Source organism: Musca autumnalis, unplaced genomic scaffold, assembly GCF_047663935.1.
Source record: "Musca autumnalis isolate F117 unplaced genomic scaffold, ASM4766393v1 scaffold_5, whole genome shotgun sequence".
Classification (NCBI taxonomy): Eukaryota; Metazoa; Arthropoda; class Insecta; order Diptera; family Muscidae; genus Musca; species Musca autumnalis.
In genome coordinates this window covers 197,149,672-197,172,432 of record NW_027412088.1, presented here as the reverse complement: position 1 = coordinate 197,172,432, position 22,761 = coordinate 197,149,672, and the positions used below count along the sequence as shown (strand labels likewise).

General features: G+C 36.4%; 6 protein-coding genes across 7 annotated transcripts; 4 read left to right on the top strand and 2 right to left on the bottom strand.

Annotated features, from left to right (window-relative positions):
* The first annotated feature begins 1,621 nt into the window (after nt 1-1,621).
* Nucleotides 1,622-4,598, top strand: LOC141405722 (transmembrane protein 39A). Its single transcript, XM_073990388.1, has 4 exons — nt 1,622-3,308; nt 3,362-3,597; nt 3,658-4,216; nt 4,276-4,598. The coding sequence occupies exons 1-4, from the start codon at nt 3,063-3,065 to the stop codon at nt 4,510-4,512; spliced, it is 1,278 nt and encodes a 425-aa protein (XP_073846489.1). The 5' UTR covers nt 1,622-3,062; the 3' UTR covers nt 4,513-4,598.
* A 393-nt stretch (nt 4,599-4,991) lies between these two features.
* On the bottom strand, nt 4,992-6,881 carry CysRS-m (cysteine--tRNA ligase-like protein, mitochondrial). The gene is made up of 2 exons (XM_073990387.1): nt 6,751-6,881; nt 4,992-6,675 (listed from the first exon to the last, which is right to left on the bottom strand). The coding sequence occupies exons 1-2, from the start codon at nt 6,762-6,764 to the stop codon at nt 5,076-5,078; spliced, it is 1,614 nt and encodes a 537-aa protein (XP_073846488.1). The 5' UTR covers nt 6,765-6,881; the 3' UTR covers nt 4,992-5,075.
* A 118-nt stretch (nt 6,882-6,999) lies between these two features.
* LOC141405723 (cytochrome c oxidase assembly factor 5-like) lies at nt 7,000-7,511 on the top strand. Its single transcript, XM_073990389.1, has 3 exons — nt 7,000-7,132; nt 7,211-7,306; nt 7,371-7,511. Exons 1-3 carry the CDS (start codon nt 7,028-7,030, stop codon nt 7,410-7,412), a joined length of 243 nt encoding a protein of 80 aa, XP_073846490.1. The 5' UTR covers nt 7,000-7,027; the 3' UTR covers nt 7,413-7,511.
* A 2,041-nt stretch (nt 7,512-9,552) lies between these two features.
* On the top strand, nt 9,553-10,179 carry LOC141405754 (cytochrome c oxidase assembly factor 5-like). Its single transcript, XM_073990440.1, has 3 exons — nt 9,553-9,800; nt 9,879-9,974; nt 10,039-10,179. Exons 1-3 carry the CDS (start codon nt 9,696-9,698, stop codon nt 10,078-10,080), a joined length of 243 nt encoding a protein of 80 aa, XP_073846541.1. The 5' UTR covers nt 9,553-9,695; the 3' UTR covers nt 10,081-10,179.
* A 2,146-nt stretch (nt 10,180-12,325) lies between these two features.
* LOC141386908 (uncharacterized) lies at nt 12,326-14,220 on the bottom strand. Its single transcript, XM_073955810.1, has 2 exons — nt 14,164-14,220; nt 12,326-13,958 (listed from the first exon to the last, which is right to left on the bottom strand). The coding sequence occupies exons 1-2, from the start codon at nt 14,218-14,220 to the stop codon at nt 12,537-12,539; spliced, it is 1,479 nt and encodes a 492-aa protein (XP_073811911.1). The 3' UTR covers nt 12,326-12,536.
* Nucleotides 14,221-15,617: 1,397 nt separating this feature from the next.
* On the top strand, nt 15,618-21,637 carry mars (guanylate kinase-associated family member mars). Of its 2 annotated transcripts, none has more exons than XM_073989737.1 (3): nt 15,618-17,078; nt 18,517-21,109; nt 21,184-21,637. In XM_073989737.1, the coding sequence occupies exons 1-3, from the start codon at nt 16,488-16,490 to the stop codon at nt 21,288-21,290; spliced, it is 3,291 nt and encodes a 1,096-aa protein (XP_073845838.1). In that variant the 5' UTR covers nt 15,618-16,487; the 3' UTR covers nt 21,291-21,637. The 2 variants fall into 2 exon arrangements, with proteins under 2 accessions (XP_073845838.1, XP_073845839.1); XM_073989738.1 differs by having other exon boundaries at nt 15,649-17,069.
* Nucleotides 21,638-22,761: the final 1,124 nt, after the last annotated feature.

Here is a 22,761-nt window from a genome sequence, read left to right as displayed (position 1 = left end):
TATATTTTATAGATTTTGATGCCCTAGATGGAGTTTTTCTTATGTGGTTTCTTCAAAAGATAAGTTCTACTAGTTTATGGCTACAATATTGCTAAGGACAGCAAGGCCAAATTCCTATTCGTTTCTGAGATAAAGGCATAATAAATGCAAAAAAGTGTAGGTTTAGCCCGGTTTAGATGAGGCCATAAAATCCGAACTGGATCTGACAGGACACAACCCAACTAGGGTTTTTGTAGTCTAAATATGTACTTTCAAAAAATTAATACTAGAAGTTGTTTGCATTTTCAGTGTTGCATAGTGTTATCGATGTTTTTCGGTAAGTTAGCGACGAATAAAAAGCAGTCGCAAAGTTCTACCGATAGCAAAAGTGTTGTCAACTTTTATTTGAACTTTTAAGTCATAATTTTGCGTTTTAATTTTACCGATTTTTGTCGGTAACTCAAAAAATGTGTTAGAGAATCGCACCACTGAGCTCAAGAATAAACGTAATCGATGAATTCGTTTAAATGCGAATTCATCAGAAACATTTAAAAAATCTCGTAGCCGCAGATGTAAACCAAGTAACTACTTCCCACTGTTATGCGTCTCCACAATGCAGAGCATCATCATAACTATTGGTCTATTCCAGTACTGCAAGAATCTACTAATTTTTACTATTTTTTCCGATAACATAAAGGAAAAAATGTTATCGTAGTAAAAAATTGTAGCTTCTTGCAGGTGCTGGAACAGAGCATATGTTGATAGTTTGTCGAAAAATAACAACAAACAAACAAGCGGGCTTACTTTAAAGTGGGGTTCAGACGATCAGTTTTGACTGACAGCTTTGCTCAAATAATCGGTTGCTTGCCAGTGTGGTCGTTCATTTTTGTCAGTCATCAGGCAACCACAAAATTTTTTGTGGATGTTGGACAGTCAGCTGTTGGTTGTTTGTTTGTTTGACCGTGTGAACGAAACAACGTCAGTCAAGGAATAAATTAGCAGAGTAAATATCAAATAAAAGTTAAAAAAGTCGTGTGTTTTTATTAATTTGATTGATTATTATTGCAAATAAGAGATAGAAATAGCAGACACAAATCTGTTCCTTCATTTTAATATCGGCCAAGCAAAATATTGCAAACAAAACGACAAACATGGACAACGAAAATGAATTTTTAAAGGAATTTGTATGTTGCTACGAAATGCTAAGATGCCTCTGGGACATAACCAGTCCAGAATATATGATGCGCGACATTAAAACAAAAGCATATGGAGAATTACTAAATGTTACGAAGAAATACAAGAAGGATTGTTCTATTGACGACGTCAAGAAGAAAATAAACGTAATCCGCTCATTGTACAGAAGGGAATTGAAAAAAATAAAGCAATCTGAATCTTCTGGAGCTGGAGTGGACATCGTTTGGCTCAGAATCTCGAATTTCTTTTAAAATATTAACATGTGAATATTGTTTTCGGGAGGCTATCCATTTTTTTACCCATTTCCTTCTTCTTGTCACTTTATTTCCTTCCTCTAAAAGCGAAATGATCAAAAATGCACATCCGATCTTTTTGTCATCCATATTTATTAATAAAGTTGTTATTTATATGATTTTATAGCTATGTGAACACAGTAATTTTTCAACTTGACTGTTGGTTTTTCATCCAACTTGAATGACTGTTTGGCCGCTACGAACAGCACAAGAAAACTGAAACAATCGATATTTGACCACAAGCTGTCAGTCAAAACTGATCGTCTGAACCCCACTTAAAAATAAAAAGTAATCACACATCACAACAAAACTGCCAAAGTGAATCTAAAAAAGACACACAGCACGGTGGACGATTTGTTTGTTGTTATTTTTCGACAAACTATCAACATAGTTATGATGATGCTCTGCATTGTGGAGACGCATAACACTGGGAAGTAGTTACTTGGTTTACATATGCGGCTACGAGATTTTTTTAAATGTTTCTGATGAATTCGCATTTAAACGAATTCATCGATTACGTTTATTCTTGAGCTCTGGTCGTCATAAAATTGGGGAAGAGTTCTTTGCTTCAATGCAAAGAACTAAGAGAACTGATGAGTCCAAGTGGCGTTGGACGAAACTAGTATTCTCTGCCTTCCCTAAAGTAAATCAATTTTAACTACACCCACTTTAAAAACTTGTTGTTTTTAAAATTTGAAAACAACAAATATGTGATTAAGCGGGCTTACTTTAAAAATATAAAATTAAAAACTGTTAAATAAAAAAGAAAATTGAGTTTTTATGTTTCTTTTTGACATTGCTACCAGTAGTGGGATTCTGTAACTCATTTTTGCTGTTACCGACAAAAATCGGTAAAATTAAATCGCAAAATTATGACTAAAAACATAAAGAAAAGTTGGCATCACTGTTTGTGTCGGTAGAGGCCAGCGACTACTTTTTATTCATCGTTAACTTACCGAAAAATTTCGTTAATTATCGAAATTATAAGCATTTTAATTTTAAGTTTGGTACACACGATCAGTTTTAAGAGTCAGTTTTGCTCAAATAATCGGTTGCTTGCCAGTGTGGCCGTTCATTTTTGTCAGTCATCAGGCAACCACAAAATATTTTGTGGTTGCTGGACGGTTGCACAGTTATCGATATTTCCTAAAAATCGACAGTCAAAACTGATCGACAATTACCGATAACAGCAAAAATGAGTTACAGAATCCCAGTACAGATCTACCATATTTTCATTCCATATGGCGAAAAATTTGACATTTTACATTACAAAAAAAGTTGCTTTGTTGTAGCAATTCGCCGATGCATCTACCTTTGTAATTGTACCATGACGTTTTAGATTCGATATGGTCTGATGGCCGCCTAATCGATTAATCGAAAGTCAACGTACCTATCTATCCCTACTTCCTTGCTATTTGTTTGTAAACATTCACGTAAAACAGCTGTTTTTAACTGATAGAAAACATGAAATTTATCAAATTTATATATATTTAAGTTTTCGTCCTGCTTCAAGCTTTGTATCGTGGTTTAAACCTACACCAAGCTATCTCTGCAATCTCTACTAAAGAAAAAAGAGCAGTAAGATAATATTTTACAATGCGAGAAAACAATAAAGACGAGGAGCCTACTTCGGCTCCATCACAACAACAGCAGCAGCAACAGGCAAACATACCAACTCCCAACATGCCAAAACACATACCATTCCCAGATCCAGCTTCAGCTTCGGAGTTGTTAAATGAACTAATTATGTTTCTTTTTGTCACCTGCGTTAGTTCAATGCAATTTATTAATATTTATCGTACCAATTGGTGGTTGTCAAAAGTGGATATAACCAATACAGTAGTAAGTATATTATTATTATTTATTTCTCCTACTAATAGCTTGCTGTTTTTTAGAATCTCTCCCACATTGATCCCCATTTGATAATACTGATAGTCGTCATGAACATTAGACGTTTGATATATTGTGTGGGCCTCAAAGGCTTGGATTTGCTACTACCAGCAAATTTACAACGTATGCACAGAATATTTAAATATGTTTTAGAGATTATGGTTTTGGTTTTACCGATTTCCTGTATCATCATGATGTACCATCAGCGTAACTACTTGACAATATTTTTGCTAATATATCCGTAAGTTTTTAACATTTAAAAGGAATTTTATGGAAGTGATTTCAAAATGCATATTTCCAGTTTCATAGTCTACTTTTTGGCCTTTGGTTTTGCCTTGGAACCATTTCTGCGTTTCAACTATGAAATCAAAGGTGCCTATTTTAATGGTTTCCCCCTGCACTGCTGCTCAGCCAATCCAAATTGTATACGTTTTGAAATTGATGTGCTGCGTAACGATTTCAATTGCCGCTTTAAACAAGTTATATTTACAACGCTGCTGAATACCTATTATTCAGCATTTCTACCCTGCTACTTTGCCCATAATGTCCATTATAATGTACTGTGGGCAGCACAACATATAATTTTGGTATTTTTAAGTGTTTTCACAATGTGTACAGTGTTTAGTTTTCCATCTAAATATAGTGATATACTACATCGTGCCGCCTTACATTTGGGTTATTGGCTTAAATTGGATTTAAGACCTGGAGCAGATTGTGTAATGGCAGCCTCATCATCTAATTGGCTGAAAACAACATTATGGGGTCCCAGTACAGTTGTGAAATTTACCGGTGATTTATATCGCAGTATGGGACCCGTCACCGTGGCCATACCCGGAAATGTAACACATGAACGATTTTATGTAAGTCCTTTGGAATGATGTTGTTGAAAAATATTTAAATTTCTTATTTTCATTTGCAGAAACTTTTCCACAATCCATCCATGATTTATGGAAGTTTAACAATGATCCAGGCCTGTATGGTTTTATCGGGCATTACCTTATTATATTATGCCATTGAATGGCATTTCATTTTATCTTTAAGTTTTATAACATTAACAAATCAATTTACGTTTTTCAAATTGATGCGTGATTATTTGATTACCAAACGTGTTTACTTGGCCGAAACATCGGTTGGCGATGCTAAACTAGTGGATTGATAAGGCATTTCTTTTAATAATGTTTAAAAGATTTCGTTTTTGATTATTTTTCCAAAATCAATAATAGAAGACTGTTTATATAGAGATAAGTAATTTATGTTTCTTTTAGATGTATGTTTGCAGGAGAAAGGGTCTATGGAAGCAGCCTTTCTTTCAGAAGGGGGCTATAGAAGGAGCTTTTCTTTCAGAACGAAGCACCCTAGCACCTTTCTTTCAGAAAGGGTCTATAGAAGGGCCCTTTCCTTCAGAAAGGGTCTATTGAAGCACCCTTTCTTTCAGAAAGGGACTATAAGATCTCCGGTTATTGCCCCGTCCTCCGAAAAGAACTTCAATTGTGGTACACAATTTGTATGAACGGATTTCTACTTTGGTCGCCACAAAGACTTCCCAAGATTGAAACATAGTAGCTTTTCTTCGCAAAGTAGTTCAAAATCGAGTTTTGCAGACCAAAAATGCCTAACCTTGAGCAAGGAAAGTAGTTTTTCTCCCAAGGAAAGTAGTCTTTTTTTTATTAAAAATGTATCTCTTAAAAACAAAATACGAAAGCAAATTCTACAATCTCTTCAATTCTTATTTCTGATCAAATTCCACGAACTGCCCTGAGCATGATCCTTAATTTCAATGCCATGTTGTCGCAAACAATTACGCAATTCATCACAAACCTCAAATAATAACTTATTTTTACTGCTAACAGCACGATCTCGTATAAGTTTTCGTGTAGATAAAATATCATCCAATAAACCATTAAAATCCAAATGACTATCAGCATTCAAGGCTCGATTGGACGTCGTAGTCTCAGCAAAACCAAATGATTGCAAAACACTATCCACATAATTGTTAACAGCTGCCACAGCATCCAAACAGGAAGCCGCGATTAAACCAGTGTCATCTACACCACCTTGAGGGTTGGTATTAATACATCTACTTATACTGGAAATTTGATCCAGCAATATTCCAATACTTCGCGCAGTATCAAAATCATCGCGAATACAGGATTCTATGTTGGATTTACAATAATTGAGATTTTGTAATATCGTTGAAGAATTAACATTGGAGCCCACTTTTTTACCACTCAAATAGGCATGGCAGTCAGTTTTAAAGCTATGGAATTTGTTAAGAGTATTTTTCGCTGTATCCATCATTTCCGAGGAATATTCCATTGAATTTCGATAATTTGATAATACACATGCCATGCGGAATTCATCAGCTGTATAATCCTGCAGCATTTCATCAATGGATATGGTATTTTTTAATGATTTAGACATTTTCTCATTGTGTCCTTTAATGTTCAGATAGCCAGTATGCAACCAATAGTTAACCCATTGTCTTGTATTGTGGAAGACACAACTTTGTGCCTCTTCATTTTCATGATGGGGAAATTTCAAATCCAAACCACCAGCATGTATATCAACGCTTTTCCCAAACACCATGTTGGCCAAAGTACTGCATTCGATGTGCCAACCAGGTCTTCCCAAACCCCATGGTGATGGCCAAGCTGGTTCATTGTCCGTTTTACGTGCCTTCCACAAAGCAAAATCCAATGCAGATAACTTTTGGTACGGCTCTTCCGCCATAGAATTATTATCATTTAAATTCAAATTCTGCAGCTTACCGTAAATGGGAAATTGTTTGACATCAAAATACACTGAAGAATCTTTACCCACATAGGCACATTTCTTGATGATTATATCATCAATATAGGATATAATTTGCGGTATATTCTCAGTAACGCGTAATTTTATATTTGGCTCTGCCACATTTAGTTTCCGTAAATCTGACCAAAATTCTGCTTCATATTGTCGTGATATATCACGCCAATCTTGACCACTTTCTTGGCTTTTTCTAATGATTTTATCATCAATATCGGTTATGTTCATGGCCGTTACAACATTTAAATTAAAATGATGTTTTAAAATTCGTTGTATGATGTCCAACTTTACATAACAACTGGCATGCCCCAAATGAGAGGAATCATAAACTGTGGGACCACATGTATACCATGTTAAGAAGTTTTCCCGTGGTAATATTAAAGGAACTTGTCGTCTAGCAGCACAATTATAAACTCGTATACCCGTATCTACTCCATCCGGTTTAAACCAACGATGTTGGGTGCACATGGTGCGCAAAGGGTTAAATGCCGAAGGAGCCAAAGGCAATAAATTGCTGAAAGAGAAATGTCACAAATTGAAATTTCCATTGCATTTTGAATATTTTTATATATTACCACTTAATACTTACCCCAACTTTAACATTTTAATTGGATTTTTATTCTGACTCCCCTTTATAAATAAAAAATTAAAATAAAATCGGTAAATACGCTAGCCTCTCTTTTTGAGCAATCATCTGTTTACGGTAGAAGGGAAATTTTTGACATTTCATTGGATTAGATGTGGCAACGCTGTTACTGAACGCTGAACAGCTGATATTTGGTAATTGTTTTTACTCGAGTTTTTATTTATTTCATTCTATTGCAAAAGGATTTATTGGATTTTTATTAACAAAACAAGCCGGCAAAATGATGCGCTATGAGGAAAATGAGCAGTTAGCCGATAAATCGGCTTGTGCCGGTGTCAGGGCTGATTTAAAAATGTGTCTACTGGAAAGTGACTGTTGTAAAAAGGTAAGCGAAAACTACTGGATTATGTTTATAAATGTTACTAGAATGGCACTCTACCCTCCTTCTACTCACATTTTATAGGACAAGAAAACACCGCGTGAATGCCTCCAAGCCAATCTAGTTCCAGAAGAATGTCAAATGCTTCGTAACACATTTTTCGAATGCAAGCGATCATTGGTAAGTAGTTTGTATATTTGCCTATTGGAATCTCATTGATTATATATTGTATCTCCCTTTACAGCTGGACAATCGTATGCGTTTTAGAGGCCACAAGGGATATTGATGTGGTTTTCTTTTTCCTACATATTAATCTAGTTATTTGTTAATTTATGAAGTTGTAAAATAAAGTTTTTTTCTGAATAAGAATGGAGACTGATAGGGATGTCAACAAAGAACTTTTGATTTATGGGGAAATTAACTGGGGAACAATGAAATTAACTATTTTTGACATAAAAATGTCAAACGAGACTCATTTACAACAAATCCAAACATTAGAGTGTGGAATTCGACCTACGGATGCACAATTTCATAACATTTGTTTCAATGAAACCTATCTAGTGTGGACTTCGACTCATGGTAGAATAAGAAAAGGTAGCAGCAATACACAGCTGACTGAACTGGGATGTAACGTTAGTGTCAAATTTCATATGACATTTTATACATTTATTTCGATGTACATTAGGGACATATATTTTTGAGAAAAAAATATATCATTCGAAAAAAACATTTCCTAGAAAGACTTCTTCATATCAATGATATGTAACCTCCTCCAAGTTCGAACGATAAGCCGCGCAGTAAATCCCCGCTTGTAGAGGCGATACAACGTTTGTTAATATGTGAGGTATTTTGTTAAAATTTAAAAATATAAAGCCCTAATAAACATGTGCTTCTTTGATTTCTAAAACAAAACATTGAAACAGCTTCACCTTTTCCTATGAATTTCCAGCGACCCCAAACTTTTCTGCAAGAATTCTACTTTCTGCGAGAATTTATGCATTTAGTGGAATGATGTGGAAACATACAAATTGAAAATGTAACGAATTTTCATTCATGTTTTCCAAAATATTCAACCAAATGTGAAAAATTATTAGTTTTTAAATTCCAATAATTTATAGACATTTCCTTGTTTTGTTTACAAATACAACTGGCAGTAACGTTACAAACGAAAACAAATTCCTTTGTGGTTGTTGTTCGAGTTGTATTTGTTGTAGTATTAACTTTACCTTATATTTGTTCTACCATGACTTCGACTGGAGGGAAAGTAAAGCAGTGCCAGACTTCGATTCCCAGGCCAGACAGCATCTTGTTTTCCAGCGTTGGTAAAAAAGTTTTTTGTTATGAAACCAATCTCATTAATACTACGTTTACATTTACGAAATCCACTCGATTTGAACTGTCAATTCCTTTGCCTATACGTCAAATGAAAACTCGTCTGAAATCGACTGGATTTAATTTGACGTTTGAGCAATGGAATTGACAGTTGAAATCGAGTGAATTTCGTAAATGTAAACATAGTGTAAAATAGACGTTCTTAAATCGAGTTGCATATTAGAGTAATTTTATAATTGCAGTAGTGGGTAACTCGATCTAAGAACGCCTAATTTCATGAGATTTGTTTGTCCTTAACAATAGCCTGAAAGAACAATTACAAAACCGATTTGTCACTTCCACGATTGTGGGATCGCGACATCAATGGGACCAATGATTGATCAAAAAAGTAGTCGTTAAAGACCACGGCACAATCGGCCCGTCGTGTGTCGTTTTACCGTTAAAAAAAAAAACACAATCACATGAAAACCTAAAAGACAACTTGGCATCACTTAAACTTTTTTCATGTAGTTGTTGTAACGCGGCACTCAGCGGAGCCATATGCTGAAAACACATCCAACGTTTGAGTAAAGTTTTGTGTCATTTCTGATAGAAGAATAAAGAAAATTTGAAACTTGTCAGCACTTTGTCTTTTATTCATATATGTACCAGAAATGACACAAAACTTTACTCAAACGTTGGATGTGTTTAGGGCATATTTTAATGTAGATGCATCGGCTAACAACTACAACAATACAGCTCACAGTACATCAGCTGGGCTGATTTGTGTCGATTTACGCGTAAAGGCCGCGGCACATATGGTCCGTTGAACGTCGCGTTACAACAACCACATGAAAACTTCAAGAACAAATTGCTGAAAGAGAAATGTCACAATTGCTGAAATTGCTGAAAGAGAAATGTCACAAATTGAAATTTCCATTGCATTTTGAATATTTTTATATATTACCACTTAATACTTACCCCAACTTTAACATTTTAATTGGATTTTTATTCTGACTCCCCTTTATAAATAAAAAATTAAAATAAAATCGGTAAATACGCTAGCCTCTCTTTTTGAGCAATCATCTGTTTACGGTAGAAGGGAAATTTTTGACATTTCATTGGATTAGATGTGGCAACGCTGTTACTGAACGCTGAACAGCTGATATTTGGTAATTGTTTTTACTCGAGTTTTTATTTATTTCATTCTATTGCAAAAGGATTTATTGGATTTTTATTAACAAAACAAGCCGGCAAAATGATGCGCTATGAGGAAAATGAGCAGTTAGCCGATAAATCGGCTTGTGCCGGTGTCAGGGCTGATTTAAAAATGTGTCTACTGGAAAGTGACTGTTGTAAAAAGGTAAGCGAAAACTACTGGATTATGTTTATAAATGTTACTAGAATGGCACTCTACCCTCCTTCTACTCACATTTTATAGGACAAGAAAACACCGCGTGAATGCCTCCAAGCCAATCTAGTTCCAGAAGAATGTCAAATGCTTCGTAACACATTTTTCGAATGCAAGCGATCATTGGTAAGTAGTTTGTATATTTGCCTATTGGAATCTCATTGATTATATATTGTATCTCCCTTTACAGCTGGACAATCGTATGCGTTTTAGAGGCCACAAGGGATATTGATGTGGTTTTCTTTTTCCTACATATTAATCTAGTTATTTGTTAATTTATGAAGTTGTAAAATAAAGTTTTTTTCTGAATAAGAATGGAGACTGATAGGGATGTCAACAAAGAACTTTTGATTTATGGGGAAATTAACTGGGGAACAATGAAATTAACTATTTTTGACATAAAAATGTCAAACGAGACTCATTTACAACAAATCCAAACATTAGAGTGTGGAATTCGACCTACGGATGCACAATTTCATAACATTTGTTTCAATGAAACCTATCTAGTGTGGACTTCGACTCATGGTAGAATAAGAAAAGGTAGCAGCAATACACAGCTGACTGAACTGGGATGTAACGTTAGTGTCAAATTTCATATGACATTTTATACATTTATTTCGATGTACATTAGGGACATATATTTTTGAGAAAAAAATATATCATTCGAAAAAAACATTTCCTAGAAAGACTTCTTCATATCAATGATATGTAACCTCCTCCAAGTTCGAACGATAAGCCGCGCAGTAAATCCCCGCTTGTAGAGGCGATACAACGTTTGTTAATATGTGAGGTATTTTGTTAAAATTTAAAAATATAAAGCCCTAATAAACATGTGCTTCTTTGATTTCTAAAACAAAACATTGAAACAGCTTCACCTTTTCCTATGAATTTCCAGCGACCCCAAACTTTTCTGCAAGAATTCTACTTTCTGCGAGAATTTATGCATTTAGTGGAATGATGTGGAAACATACAAATTGAAAATGTAACGAATTTTCATTCATGTTTTCCAAAATATTCAACCAAATGTGAAAAATTATTAGTTTTTAAATTCCAATAATTTATAGACATTTCCTTGTTTTGTTTACAAATACAACTGGCAGTAACGTTACAAACGAAAACAAATTCCTTTGTGGTTGTTGTTCGAGTTGTATTTGTTGTAGTATTAACTTTACCTTATATTTGTTCTACCATGACTTCGACTGGAGGGAAAGTAAAGCAGTGCCAGACTTCGATTCCCAGGCCAGACAGCATCTTGTTTTCCAGCGTTGGTAAAAAAGTTTTTTGTTATGAAACCAATCTCATTAATACTACGTTTACATTTACGAAATCCACTCGATTTGAACTGTCAATTCCTTTGCCTATACGTCAAATGAAAACTCGTCTGAAATCGACTGGATTTAATTTGACGTTTGAGCAATGGAATTGACAGTTGAAATCGAGTGAATTTCGTAAATGTAAACATAGTGTAAAATAGACGTTCTTAAATCGAGTTGCATATTAGAGTAATTTTATAATTGCAGTAGTGGGTAACTCGATCTAAGAACGCCTAATTTCATGAGATTTGTTTGTCCTTAACAATAGCCTGAAAGAACAATTACAAAACCGATTTGTCACTTCCACGATTGTGGGATCGCGACATCAATGGGACCAATGATTGATCAAAAAAGTAGTCGTTAAAGACCACGGCACAATCGGCCCGTCGTGTGTCGTTTTACCGTTAAAAAAAAAAACACAATCACATGAAAACCTAAAAGACAACTTGGCATCACTTAAACTTTTTTCATGTAGTTGTTGTAACGCGGCACTCAGCGGAGCCATATGCTGAAAACACATCCAACGTTTGAGTAAAGTTTTGTGTCATTTCTGATAGAAGAATAAAGAAAATTTGAAACTTGGCAGCACTTTGTCTTTTATTCATATATGTACCAGAAATGACACAAAACTTTACTCAAACGTTGGATGTGTTTAGGGCATATTTTAATGTAGATGCATCGGCTAACAACTACAACAATACAGCTCACAGTACATCAGCTGGGCTGATTTGTGTCGATTTACGCGTAAAGGCCGCGGCACATATGGTCCGTTGAACGTCGCGTTACAACAACCACATGAAAACTTCAAGAACAAACTTGACATCACTTACGCATTTTTCATGTGGTTGTTGTTTCTAAAGTGTGACGCGACGCACAACGGACCTTATGTGCTGCGCCCTTAAAAAACATTAACCATATACATAAAAAACGTGTAAGTGATGCCAATTTTTTTTCTTGAAGTTTTGACATCCCTATATTTACATTAATTTGGCGTTTGGTATATGGATATTTTTTCTCAGCGGGTGGCAACACTATCACAAGCCAAAAATTCCTTCACATCAATAAGGGAAATTTCAGCTTGAATTTGTCAAAAAAAAAAAGCGCCATTTATATCCTCCAGCCATCTTTAATTCATTTTTCAAAGCCCCGCAAAACATTGACACAGACTGGTAGAAATATTTTTAATTATTTTTAAAAACTATAAATAAAATAAGATTTTGTTAAGAAGTAGTTAAAAACAAGAAGAAAAAAATATGAGTGAATATCGCAGAAGTTTATATATGGAGCGTAAACAAGCATTTACGCCCCAACAACACAACAGACTGAACCGGCAATTACAGGAAGCCAATCGCAACAAGCAAAGGAATGAACAGTTTCAACTTTCACGTAAAATATCTGTTAGTCCAACACCCAGGAAACGTTTGTTATCGGAAAAGGAGAATATTCCAAATGACGTCAAAGAAACGAGTACGGCTGTTGAAGTTGTCATATAAACGCTGCTACGCCTTTCCCTTTTCAAGCTGACCTTACCTCGGCTAACGCTTACAAATGGACTTAAATAGTTGACGGGTTTATCAGTGTCCAACAATTTTGTTGGTGTTTTATCTTGTGTCTCGACTTGAGGTGGTTCCGGTTTTATTGTATTATTTGGACTTTGTTGTATGGGTGATGATGGTGGTTTTTCTTGTGTACCGTCTTCAGGTGAAGATGTGGGTTTTTCATCCGGCTTGTTCACTTCTTGATTGTCATCAACATTATTCTCCTTATTGTTTTCTTCCATTTCTTCGTTTATACTAACATTAACTTCTGAATATCTAATGAAATTAAATCGTGAAGGATTACCATGAGACGATAGTGGTTTTACTTCTTCATCTTCTCCTCCCGCTGCTTGGTTATTTGTGTCAGCTTTATTATTTCCAGTGGCATCTTTTAGCAGATTTCTCTTGGCTGCTGAATGACCGGAGGATCTTTTTGATATCATTTCAATGGGGCTTATACCATCAACCTCCTCCAACGTTTGATTGGAATTCTTCAATTTTGTGGAGGTTACAAATTCATCAAAATGATTTGAATTGGAAAAATCTCGCGGTGTTTGTACAATCATGTCGGAGACAATTTCAGTGGCTTGATTAACCATTAATAAGAGGAGTTTGTTGGCATTACTTGTGGCTGGTTGCTTTACAGGTTTCTTGGCCTTCATTGCTTGAGCTAAACGAGCATTCTTTTGAGGTTGCTGTGGTGATTTTTTATGCTGCTGCCTTGCCGATTCCAGTGTCCTTCGAGAGGTTGTAAATTTCGATTTAGCTCCAACCTGTGTTACTTTAATGGTAGGAATGTTTTTTCTAGCAGCATTGCCTGCAGCCGTTGATGATGACGCAATTGGTTTCTTGGCCGGTATGGTGGAAGGAGGTGGCATTTTGAGTTGTCTCGGCTTGAGTGCTGCGTTTGTTGATGTTGTTGGTTTTGTTGTTGTTGCTGTTGCAGAATTTACACCATTTTTAACCAAATTACTTGAGGGCTTATTTGCAGTTGAAGGTTTGGATGTTGAACCAGAGGAGGTTGTTGGTTTTGTCTTTATACCTCCACCACCACTGCCTATGACAGTTTTAGTTCCACTTGCTTTAGGTTGCGGTGTTTTGTTATTAAAATTTGTTTTAACTGCATTTGAATGGAAATTCGTTACCAAAACCTTTTTTGCCAGCGGAACCTTTTTTACAGCACACGTTTCGGGTTTCTTTTTTGGTGGTGTTGGCACAACTGTGTAGATAGATTGTCTGCCCTTTGCCTTTTCCTTTACCTGGTTTGAGAAAGAGAATGTGATTAGTTTTGGAATTTACGGTAAAATAAACTTCTTAATGGAGTCAACAACATTTGAGAACAAGTTCCACTACATTAGTGTTTTTTTTACCAGTACAGTATTAAAAAGCAAATAAGCGGAAAATATACTACGGCTATGCGTGGAGACCTTAAGCAGAATTTAGGCCCACATTTGGTTGGTCTACCTTAATGTGCTGATCACAAAGATATACATTTTCCAAGGGGACGACCGTACTCTCCATATTTGGACCATAAAGGTTAAAATATACAATTAAAACCATATATTCTTATTAGACATTTACATATAGTCGGCATATCAAGCCAGTGAATGAAATTCTCAAAGAAAAAAATTATTACTCATACCTTGCAAAAAAGTTATTGACGCTCATAGTAGAAAATCTTTAATGTTTTATTAAAGCAAAAATTTAAAATTTATTGGCTCCTGGATCCTTTAGACCTGGTGGTGGTTCAAAATTGGCATGATAGCCTTTGGGTACAAAACTTCCCTGCTGATGGTTTGTCGTCGTTGATGCTGATGTATTTGGCGCGAACGCTTGTGTACTACTACCACCACTACTAAATCCTGCATGTTTACCAACAGCCGATACAAATGGTTTCTTTTTATTCGCTTCGGCTTTCTTTTGTTCCATCATTGCCTTCTTCTTATCTCTCCAATCCAGGAATCTCAGTATGTATGCCTCTTGCTTTTTGATTTTCTCTGGATCTCTAGCAGTGCAAATGAGTTTTGCTGTACGTGAACCATTTGCCACAACTTCAACAGCCGTACTCGTTTCTTTGACGTCATTTGGAATATTCTCCTTTTCCGATAACAAACGTTTCCTGGGTGTTGGACTAACAGATATTTTACGTGAAAGTTGAAACTGTTCATTCCTTTGCTTGTTGCGATTGGCTTCCTGTAATTGCCGGTTCAGTCTGTTGTGTTGTTGGGGCGTAAATGCTTGTTTACGCTCCATATATAAACTTCTGCGATATTCACTCATATTTTCTTCTTGTTTTTAACTACTTCTTAACAAAATCTTATTTTATTTTAAAAATAATTAAAATATTTCTACCAGTCTGTGTCAATGTTCTTCGGGCGGGCTTTGAAAAATGAATTAAAGATGGCTGGCAGGATTTAAATGGCGCTTCTATTTTTGACAACTTAAAAATGAAATTTCCCTTATTGGTGTGAAGCATGGCACAATTACCAGGTAGATGCATCAGCCGACAACTACAACAAAAACGAGTTCAGTACTGTGAAATGTCAAAAATGTTTTCCAAAAATAAAGCTATTCACACAATTTTTTCAACAAAATTTTGTTAGGCAGTTTTTAATAAACACATTATTACAAAAATCCATCAAAAATTCACGATTTTTCTTTTAAATTTTTGTTTTTTAATTTTGTGTTTTCAATTACAACAACTTTTTTGACAGCTCACAGTACATCAGCTGGGCTGATGCGGGTACATGTATGATTGTGCCATGGTGTGAAGGAATTTTTGGCTTGTGATAGTGTTGCCACCCGCTGAGAAAAAAAATCCATATACAAAACGTCAAATTAATAAAGAGTAAATATAGGGGTCAATTAGAGAAAAATGGGAAATTTTTCTCACTGAGAGCACGGGGAAGATGTGTATTTGTCAGGAATACGCAAAAATATGTACAACCAGTAGTGGAATTCTGTAACTCATTTTTTGACTTGTAATTCGGTAATTAACGAAATTTGTCGGTAAGTAAACATCCAAAATCAAGCTGACGCTAAGTTCTACCGATAACAACAGAATATAAGACCTCCGTATGCGACTTCTTTAGAATAAAAGACATCCGTATGCGACTTCTATACAATATAAGACCTCCGTGTGCGACTTCTATAGAATAAAAGACCTCCGTATGCGACTTCTATAGAATAAAAGACCTCCGTATGCGACCTCTATAAAATATAAGACCTCCGTATGCGACTTCTATAGAATAAAAGAGCTCCGTATGCGACTTCAATAAAATAAAAGACCTCCAAAATCAAGCTGACGCCAAGTTCTACCGATAACAACAGTGTTGTTGATTTTGGATGTTTACTTACCGACAAATTTCGTTAATTACCGAATTACAAGTCAAAAAATGAGTTACAGAATTCCACTACTGGTTGTACATATTTTTGCGTATTCCTGACAAATACACATCTTCCCCGTGCTCTCAGTGAGAAAAATTTCCCATTTTTCTCTAATTGACATCCCTATATTTACTCTTTATTAATTTGACGTTTTGTATATGGAATTTTTTTCTCAGCGGGTGGCAACACTATCACAAGCCAAAAATTCCTTCACACCAATAAGGGAAATTTCATTTTTAAGTTGTCAAAAATAGAAGCGCCATTTAAATCCTGCCAGCCATCTTTAATTCATTTTTCAAAGCCCGCCCGAAGAACATTGACACAGACTGGTAGAAATATTTTAATTATTTTTAAAATAAAATAAGATTTTGTTAAGAAGTAGTTAAAAACAAGAAGAAAATATGAGTGAATATCGCAGAAGTTTATATATGGAGCGTAAACAAGCATTTACGCCCCAACAACACAACAGACTGAACCGGCAATTACAGGAAGCCAATCGCAACAAGCAAAGGAATGAACAGTTTCAACTTTCACGTAAAATATCTGTTAGTCCAACACCCAGAAAACGTTTGCTATCGGAGAAAGAAAACATTCCAAACGATGTTAAAGAAACGAGTACGGCTGTTGAAGTTGTGGCAAATGGTTCACGTACAGCAAAACTTATTTGTACTGCTAGAGATCCAGAGAAAATCAAAAAGCAAGAGGCATACATACTGAGATTCCTGGATTGGAGAGATAAGAAGAAGGCAATGGAGGAACAAAAGAAAGCCGAAGCGACGAATAAAAAGAAACCATTTGTATCGGCTGTTGGTAAACATGCAGGATTTAGTAGTGGTGGTAGTAGCACACAAGCGTTCGCGCCAAATACATCAGCATCCACGACGACAAACCATCATCACCACCATCAGCAGGGAAGTTTTGTACCCAAAGGCTATCATGCAAATTTTGTACCACCACCAGGTCTAAAGGATCCAGGAGAAATAGTAGAAATAGTGAGTAGCCATTAAATTTTAATTTTTGCTTTAAAAAACGTTAAAGATTTTCTACTATGAGCGTCAATTTGTTTGAGCTAACGCAGATAATTTTTTTGTAATGGCAATTCATCCATTCTCTGCCAAGTATGAGTAATAAATTTTATTTTCTTTGAGAATTTCATTCACTGGCATATCAAGACCGACTATAAATGTATATGGTAACAAGGGGCGCCTTCGCCACGTTTTTTTTCAAAATGTTCTCATATCGACATCATTAAAGTTTTTCCAAATATTATTTTTGGTAAGAATATTAGCATGTCTTGACTATAAGTTTTGATATATAAATGATTATAATTTTGTTTTTAAAATATTATTTTTGAGAATTTACAAAATGTATAAAAAGTGGCGAAGCCTCCCCACCCATGGGGTAGCTTCGCCATTGACATAGGACATATATCAACGGACTCTAAAACTGGCATTTACCATACTTCTTCCCCAAATATCAACATTATGCATAAAAAGAACATGTTTTCTATTTAATAATCAAAAATGATTCTAAAATTTACAAAAAGAAACATATTCTAGCCGTTAATTGAAGTAGGTAACTTGAATTTAGGCATACAAATGAAATTTTTGCCAAATTGGATAGGTTTAGCACAATATTTGATTTCAACTTCACATTATAGCGTGGTATATCAGTGGCATAAACAATTTAGGTTAAACCTGACATATTTCTGACATTAACCCACAACAGCCCTACCATGGCGTAGCCGCCCCACCCCCTACATAGTTCATAATATGAATATATTGACATTTATAATTACTTTTATCATGCAAATTATTTGGATTTATATTCTTCAGTAGTTGTCTATTAACGGTATAAAATATAATTTTGATATCGCAAAAGGTATACAAGATATTACAAAATATACCTATCATGAATATTTTTCGCAATACCCCAAAAACATGAAACCGCGTGCATCAGCAATCATATATTTGATAGAAATGCCAAGTTTTGGGAGATGAAAGATCTTCGTTAAACTCACAATTTTCCCTTTAACGGCATTTCTGTAGCAGTTATAATTATCAAGAAAATCGGTGCTGGCGAAGGCGCCCCAGTGGCGAAGCCGCCCCATGTTACCATATATGGTTTTTAATTTATATTTTGACCTTTATGGTCCAAATATGGAGAGGTACGGCCGTCCCCTAGGAAAATGTACCTATATCTTTGGGATCAGCACATTAAGGTAGACCAACCAAATGTGGGCCTAAATTCTGCTTAAGGTCTCCACGCAAAGCCGTAGTATATTTTCCGCTTGTCTGCTTTTTAATACTGTACTGGAGAAAAAAAGAAACACTAATGTAGTGGAACTTGTTCTCAAATGTTGTTGACTCCATTAAGAAGCTTATTTTACCGTAAATTCCAAAACTAATCACATTCTCTTTCTCAAACTAGGTAAAGGAAAAGGCAAAGGGCAGACAATCTATCTACACAGTTGTGCCAACACCACCAAAAAAGAAACCCGAAACGGGTGCTGTAAAAAAGGTTCCGCTGGCAAAAAAGGTTTTGGTAACGAATTTCAATTCAAATGCAGCTAAAACGAAATTTAATAACAAAACACCGCAACGTAAAGTAAGTGCAACTAAAACTGTCATAGGCAGTGGTGGTGGTGGAGGTATAAAGACAAAACCAACAACCTCCTCTGGTTCAACATCCAAACCTTCAACTACAAATAAGCCCTCAAGTAATGTGGTTAAAAATTGTGTAAATTCTGCAACAGCAAATACAAAACCAAAAACATCAACAAACGCAGCACTCAAGCCGAGACAACTCAAAATGCCACCTCCTTCCACCATACCGGCCAGGAAACCAATTGCGTCATCATCAACGGCTGCAGGCAATGCTGCTAGAAAAAACATTCCTACCATTAAAGTAACACAGGTAGGAACTAAATCGAAATTTACTACCTCTCGAAGGACACTGGAATCGGCAAGGCAGCAGCATAAAAAATCACCACAGCAACCTCAAAAGAATGCTCGTTTAGCCCAACCAATGAAGGCCAAGAAACCTGTAAAGCAACCAGCCACAAGTAATGCCAACAAACTCCTCTCATTAATGGCTAATCAAGCCGCTGAAATTGTCTCCGACATGATTGTACAAACACCGCGAGATTTTTCCAATTCAAATCATTTTGATGAATTTGTAACCTCCACAAAATTGAAGAATTCCAATCAAACGTTGGAGGAGGTTGATGGTATAAGCCCCATTGAAATGATATCAAAAAGATCCTCCGGTCATTCAGCGGCCAAGAGAAATCTGCTAAAAGATGCCACTGGAAATAATAAAGCTGGCACAAATAACCAAGCAGCGGGAGGAGAAGATGAAGAAGTAAAGCCACTATCTTCTCATGGTAATCCTTCACGATTTAATTTCATTAGATATTCAGAGATTAATGTTAGTATAAACGAAGAAATGGATGAAAACAATAAGGAGAATAATGTTGATGACAATCACGAAGTGAACAAGCCGGATGAAAAACCCACATCTTCACCTGAAGAGGGTACACAAGAAAAACCACCATCATCACCAATACAACGAAGTCCAAATAACACAATAACACTGGAACCACCACCTCAAGTCGAGACACAAGATAAAACGCCAACAAAATTGTTGGACACTGATAAACCTGTCAACTATTTAAGTCCATTTGTAAGCGTTAGCCGAGGCAAGGTCAGCTTGAAAAAGGAAAAGGAAAGGCGTAGCAGCGTTTATATGGCTAAACGTATTGAAGATGATCCCCAGGCACCAAGTACGGCCCCAGAAGAACCAACATCGCCACATTATACCGCAGAAGTCTTAAGAACATTAGAGGCAGTACGCTATTTCCGTAAACAGCTACAAGATGAAATTGATCGTCTGCATGCCAAATGCGATGTTTGGGAAGAATATAAAAATGAAAATTTGGAGAAATTACAGGCCGTTAATGGCGATGACATGATTGATGTCACCATTGGTCAAACGAAACTATTGACTAGCAAGAAATTTATGCAATTCAAAGGTCTAATTGATCGTTGTGAGGCTCGTGCAACAGGCATAAATGATGTACCCAATGATGGAAGTGAAAAGACTAAAGATGTTGATGCCACAGATTTGGAGGGTTTCTGGTCTATGTTGGGATTGCAAGTGGATAATTTGGAGAAACGTTTTACCAATTTGGAACGTTGGAAAGCCAATGATTGGCAGGATCCGGATGAGGTTAAACCGAAACCTGTCAAATCGAAACCCAAAAACTTGAGCAAAGTTAAAAAGGCTGCAACAGGAGCAGGCAAAGCTCGGCCAAATTCAGCCTTGCAACAAATGTTGAAGAAGATGCAAGCCGATATGCGCAATAAGAAGGCCAATAACGTTTTGGTAAATACAGATGATGTTGTGCTCACCCCCTCCAAGGTTAGGGACCGCAAATATTTCTCACCAGCAGCCACTGTTGTTGCCATACCTGCCTCCAATCGCCGGTTATCGATTTTATTGGCCGAAAATGCCGCTGAAGGCGGCTCACCTAATCGTAGAATGTCTTTACTGGGTTGCAAAAATTCTCAAGATTCACCTCGTCGTATGTCAATGATGATTGCGGCTGCACGTAAAAATTCCCAAGACACCACGCCTAATCGCCGGGTTTCATTGATGATGATGCAAAGAAATGCCATAGATGAAACTGGTGACGGGGAGGAAAACTCTTGCGGGACAAAGAGAGATTCTTCTACAAGTTTAAAATGTACAGAATCTCCACGATTGTCGTCAAATGGCAAAGTTGATGGCTCTGAGGCGGCGTATATGTCACCGGTAGTAAAATCTCGTAAATCCATTTTAAAAACACCCGGTACAGCTCGAACAAAACTAAGAAATGTGGTATTCAATGAAAAGCTACGAGTTAAAAAATTCAATTTCATTGTTAACGATGAAGATGGAAATGCTGTTGGAGATGATGCGGATCAACAACAAGAAGAAGAAAATAATAAATCGAATGAAGAGCCAATTCAAAATAAAAATGGTAAGAAAAATGTCAGTAAATCAACGTCTATTATAACAAAAAACTAAAAATCAATTCTTTTCCATTTTTTACAGACTCTGATGACTCGGAATCAAACGAGGAGCCAAAACATGGTACATATTCTTTAAGAAATCGTAAAGTTCGTTTACGTCCTTCAAGTGAAATTATTATACCCAAATAAATTCTGTTCCATATCTATTTGGGTATAATAATATCACTTTAACTTCTCTTAAATGTAACTTTTTTTGTTTTGTTTCAATGTTTCATGAACATTTTTTATGTTTATTTTTAATGCTTGTTCCTTCTTTTTATGTAATACGTTAGTCACCTCATATACCACGCCACAGTTCTTTTATTTTTCCCATTAATGTCATGTTATGTTATTTATGTCTGTGGACAACAGTTTAGTGTCTTTGTTTCTAATTGTAATCTAATTTTATTTTATATATATGTATGTATTTATTATTACAAGATATGTATCTTTGGTTTTTTTAAATAAAATAAATAACGGAAGTTTCGAAAAAAAAAGTAATGAACAAATTACTCGTTTTACACCAAACTATAGCACTAAGATGGCACCAATAGTCAATGGCAGGTAACAGATTCAAGAATGTCGTTAACCGACCAGCATTCCGAATGACGAAAACAAAGACATGATTTGCAGAGTACTAGAACTACAACAACAACCGTCATTTTTTCTTAGACCTATACACAGATATGATGTTTGTAATGGGAAGATATACTATGTAGTCTCCTATAATAACATCTACGAGATTTTTTAAAGTGTGGAGATTAATCGCTTTTTATACGCTTAACGATGGTATATACACTTTTATACGATGACGACCCAAGGGGCCATCTACTCTACAGTAGACGACCCAAGGGGCCATCTACTCTACAGTAGACGACCCAAGGGGCCATCTACTCTACAGTAGACGACCCAAGGGGCCATCTACTCTACAGTAGACGACCCAAGGGGCCATCTACTCTACAGTAGACGACCCAAGGGGCCATCTACTCTACAGTAGACGACCCAAGGGACCATCTACTCTACAGTAGACGACCCAAGGGGCCATCTACTTTACAGTAGACGACCCAAGGGGCCATCTACTCTACAGTAGACGACCCAAGGGGCCATCTACTCTACAATAGACGACCCAATGGGCCATCTACTTTACAGTAGACGACCCAAGGGACCATCTACTCTACAGTAGACGACCCAAGGGACCATCTACTCTACAGTAGACGACCCAAGGGGCCATCTACTCTACAGTAGACGACCCAAGGGGCCATCTACTCTACAGTAGACGACCCAAGGGGCCATCTACTCTACAGTAGACGACCCAAGGGGCCATCTACTCTACAGTAGACGACCCAAGGGGCCATCTACTCTACAGTAGACGACCCAAGGGGCCATCTACTCTACAGTAGACGACCCAAGGGGCCATCTACTCTACAGTAGACGACCCAAGGGGCCATCTACTCTACAGTAGACGACCCAAGGGGCCATCTACTCTACAGTAGACGACCCAAGGGGCCATCTACTCTACAGTAGACGACCCAAGGGGCCATCTACTCTACAGTAGACGACCCAAGGGGCCATCTACTCTACAGTAGACGACCCAAGGGGCCATCTACTCTACAGTAGACGA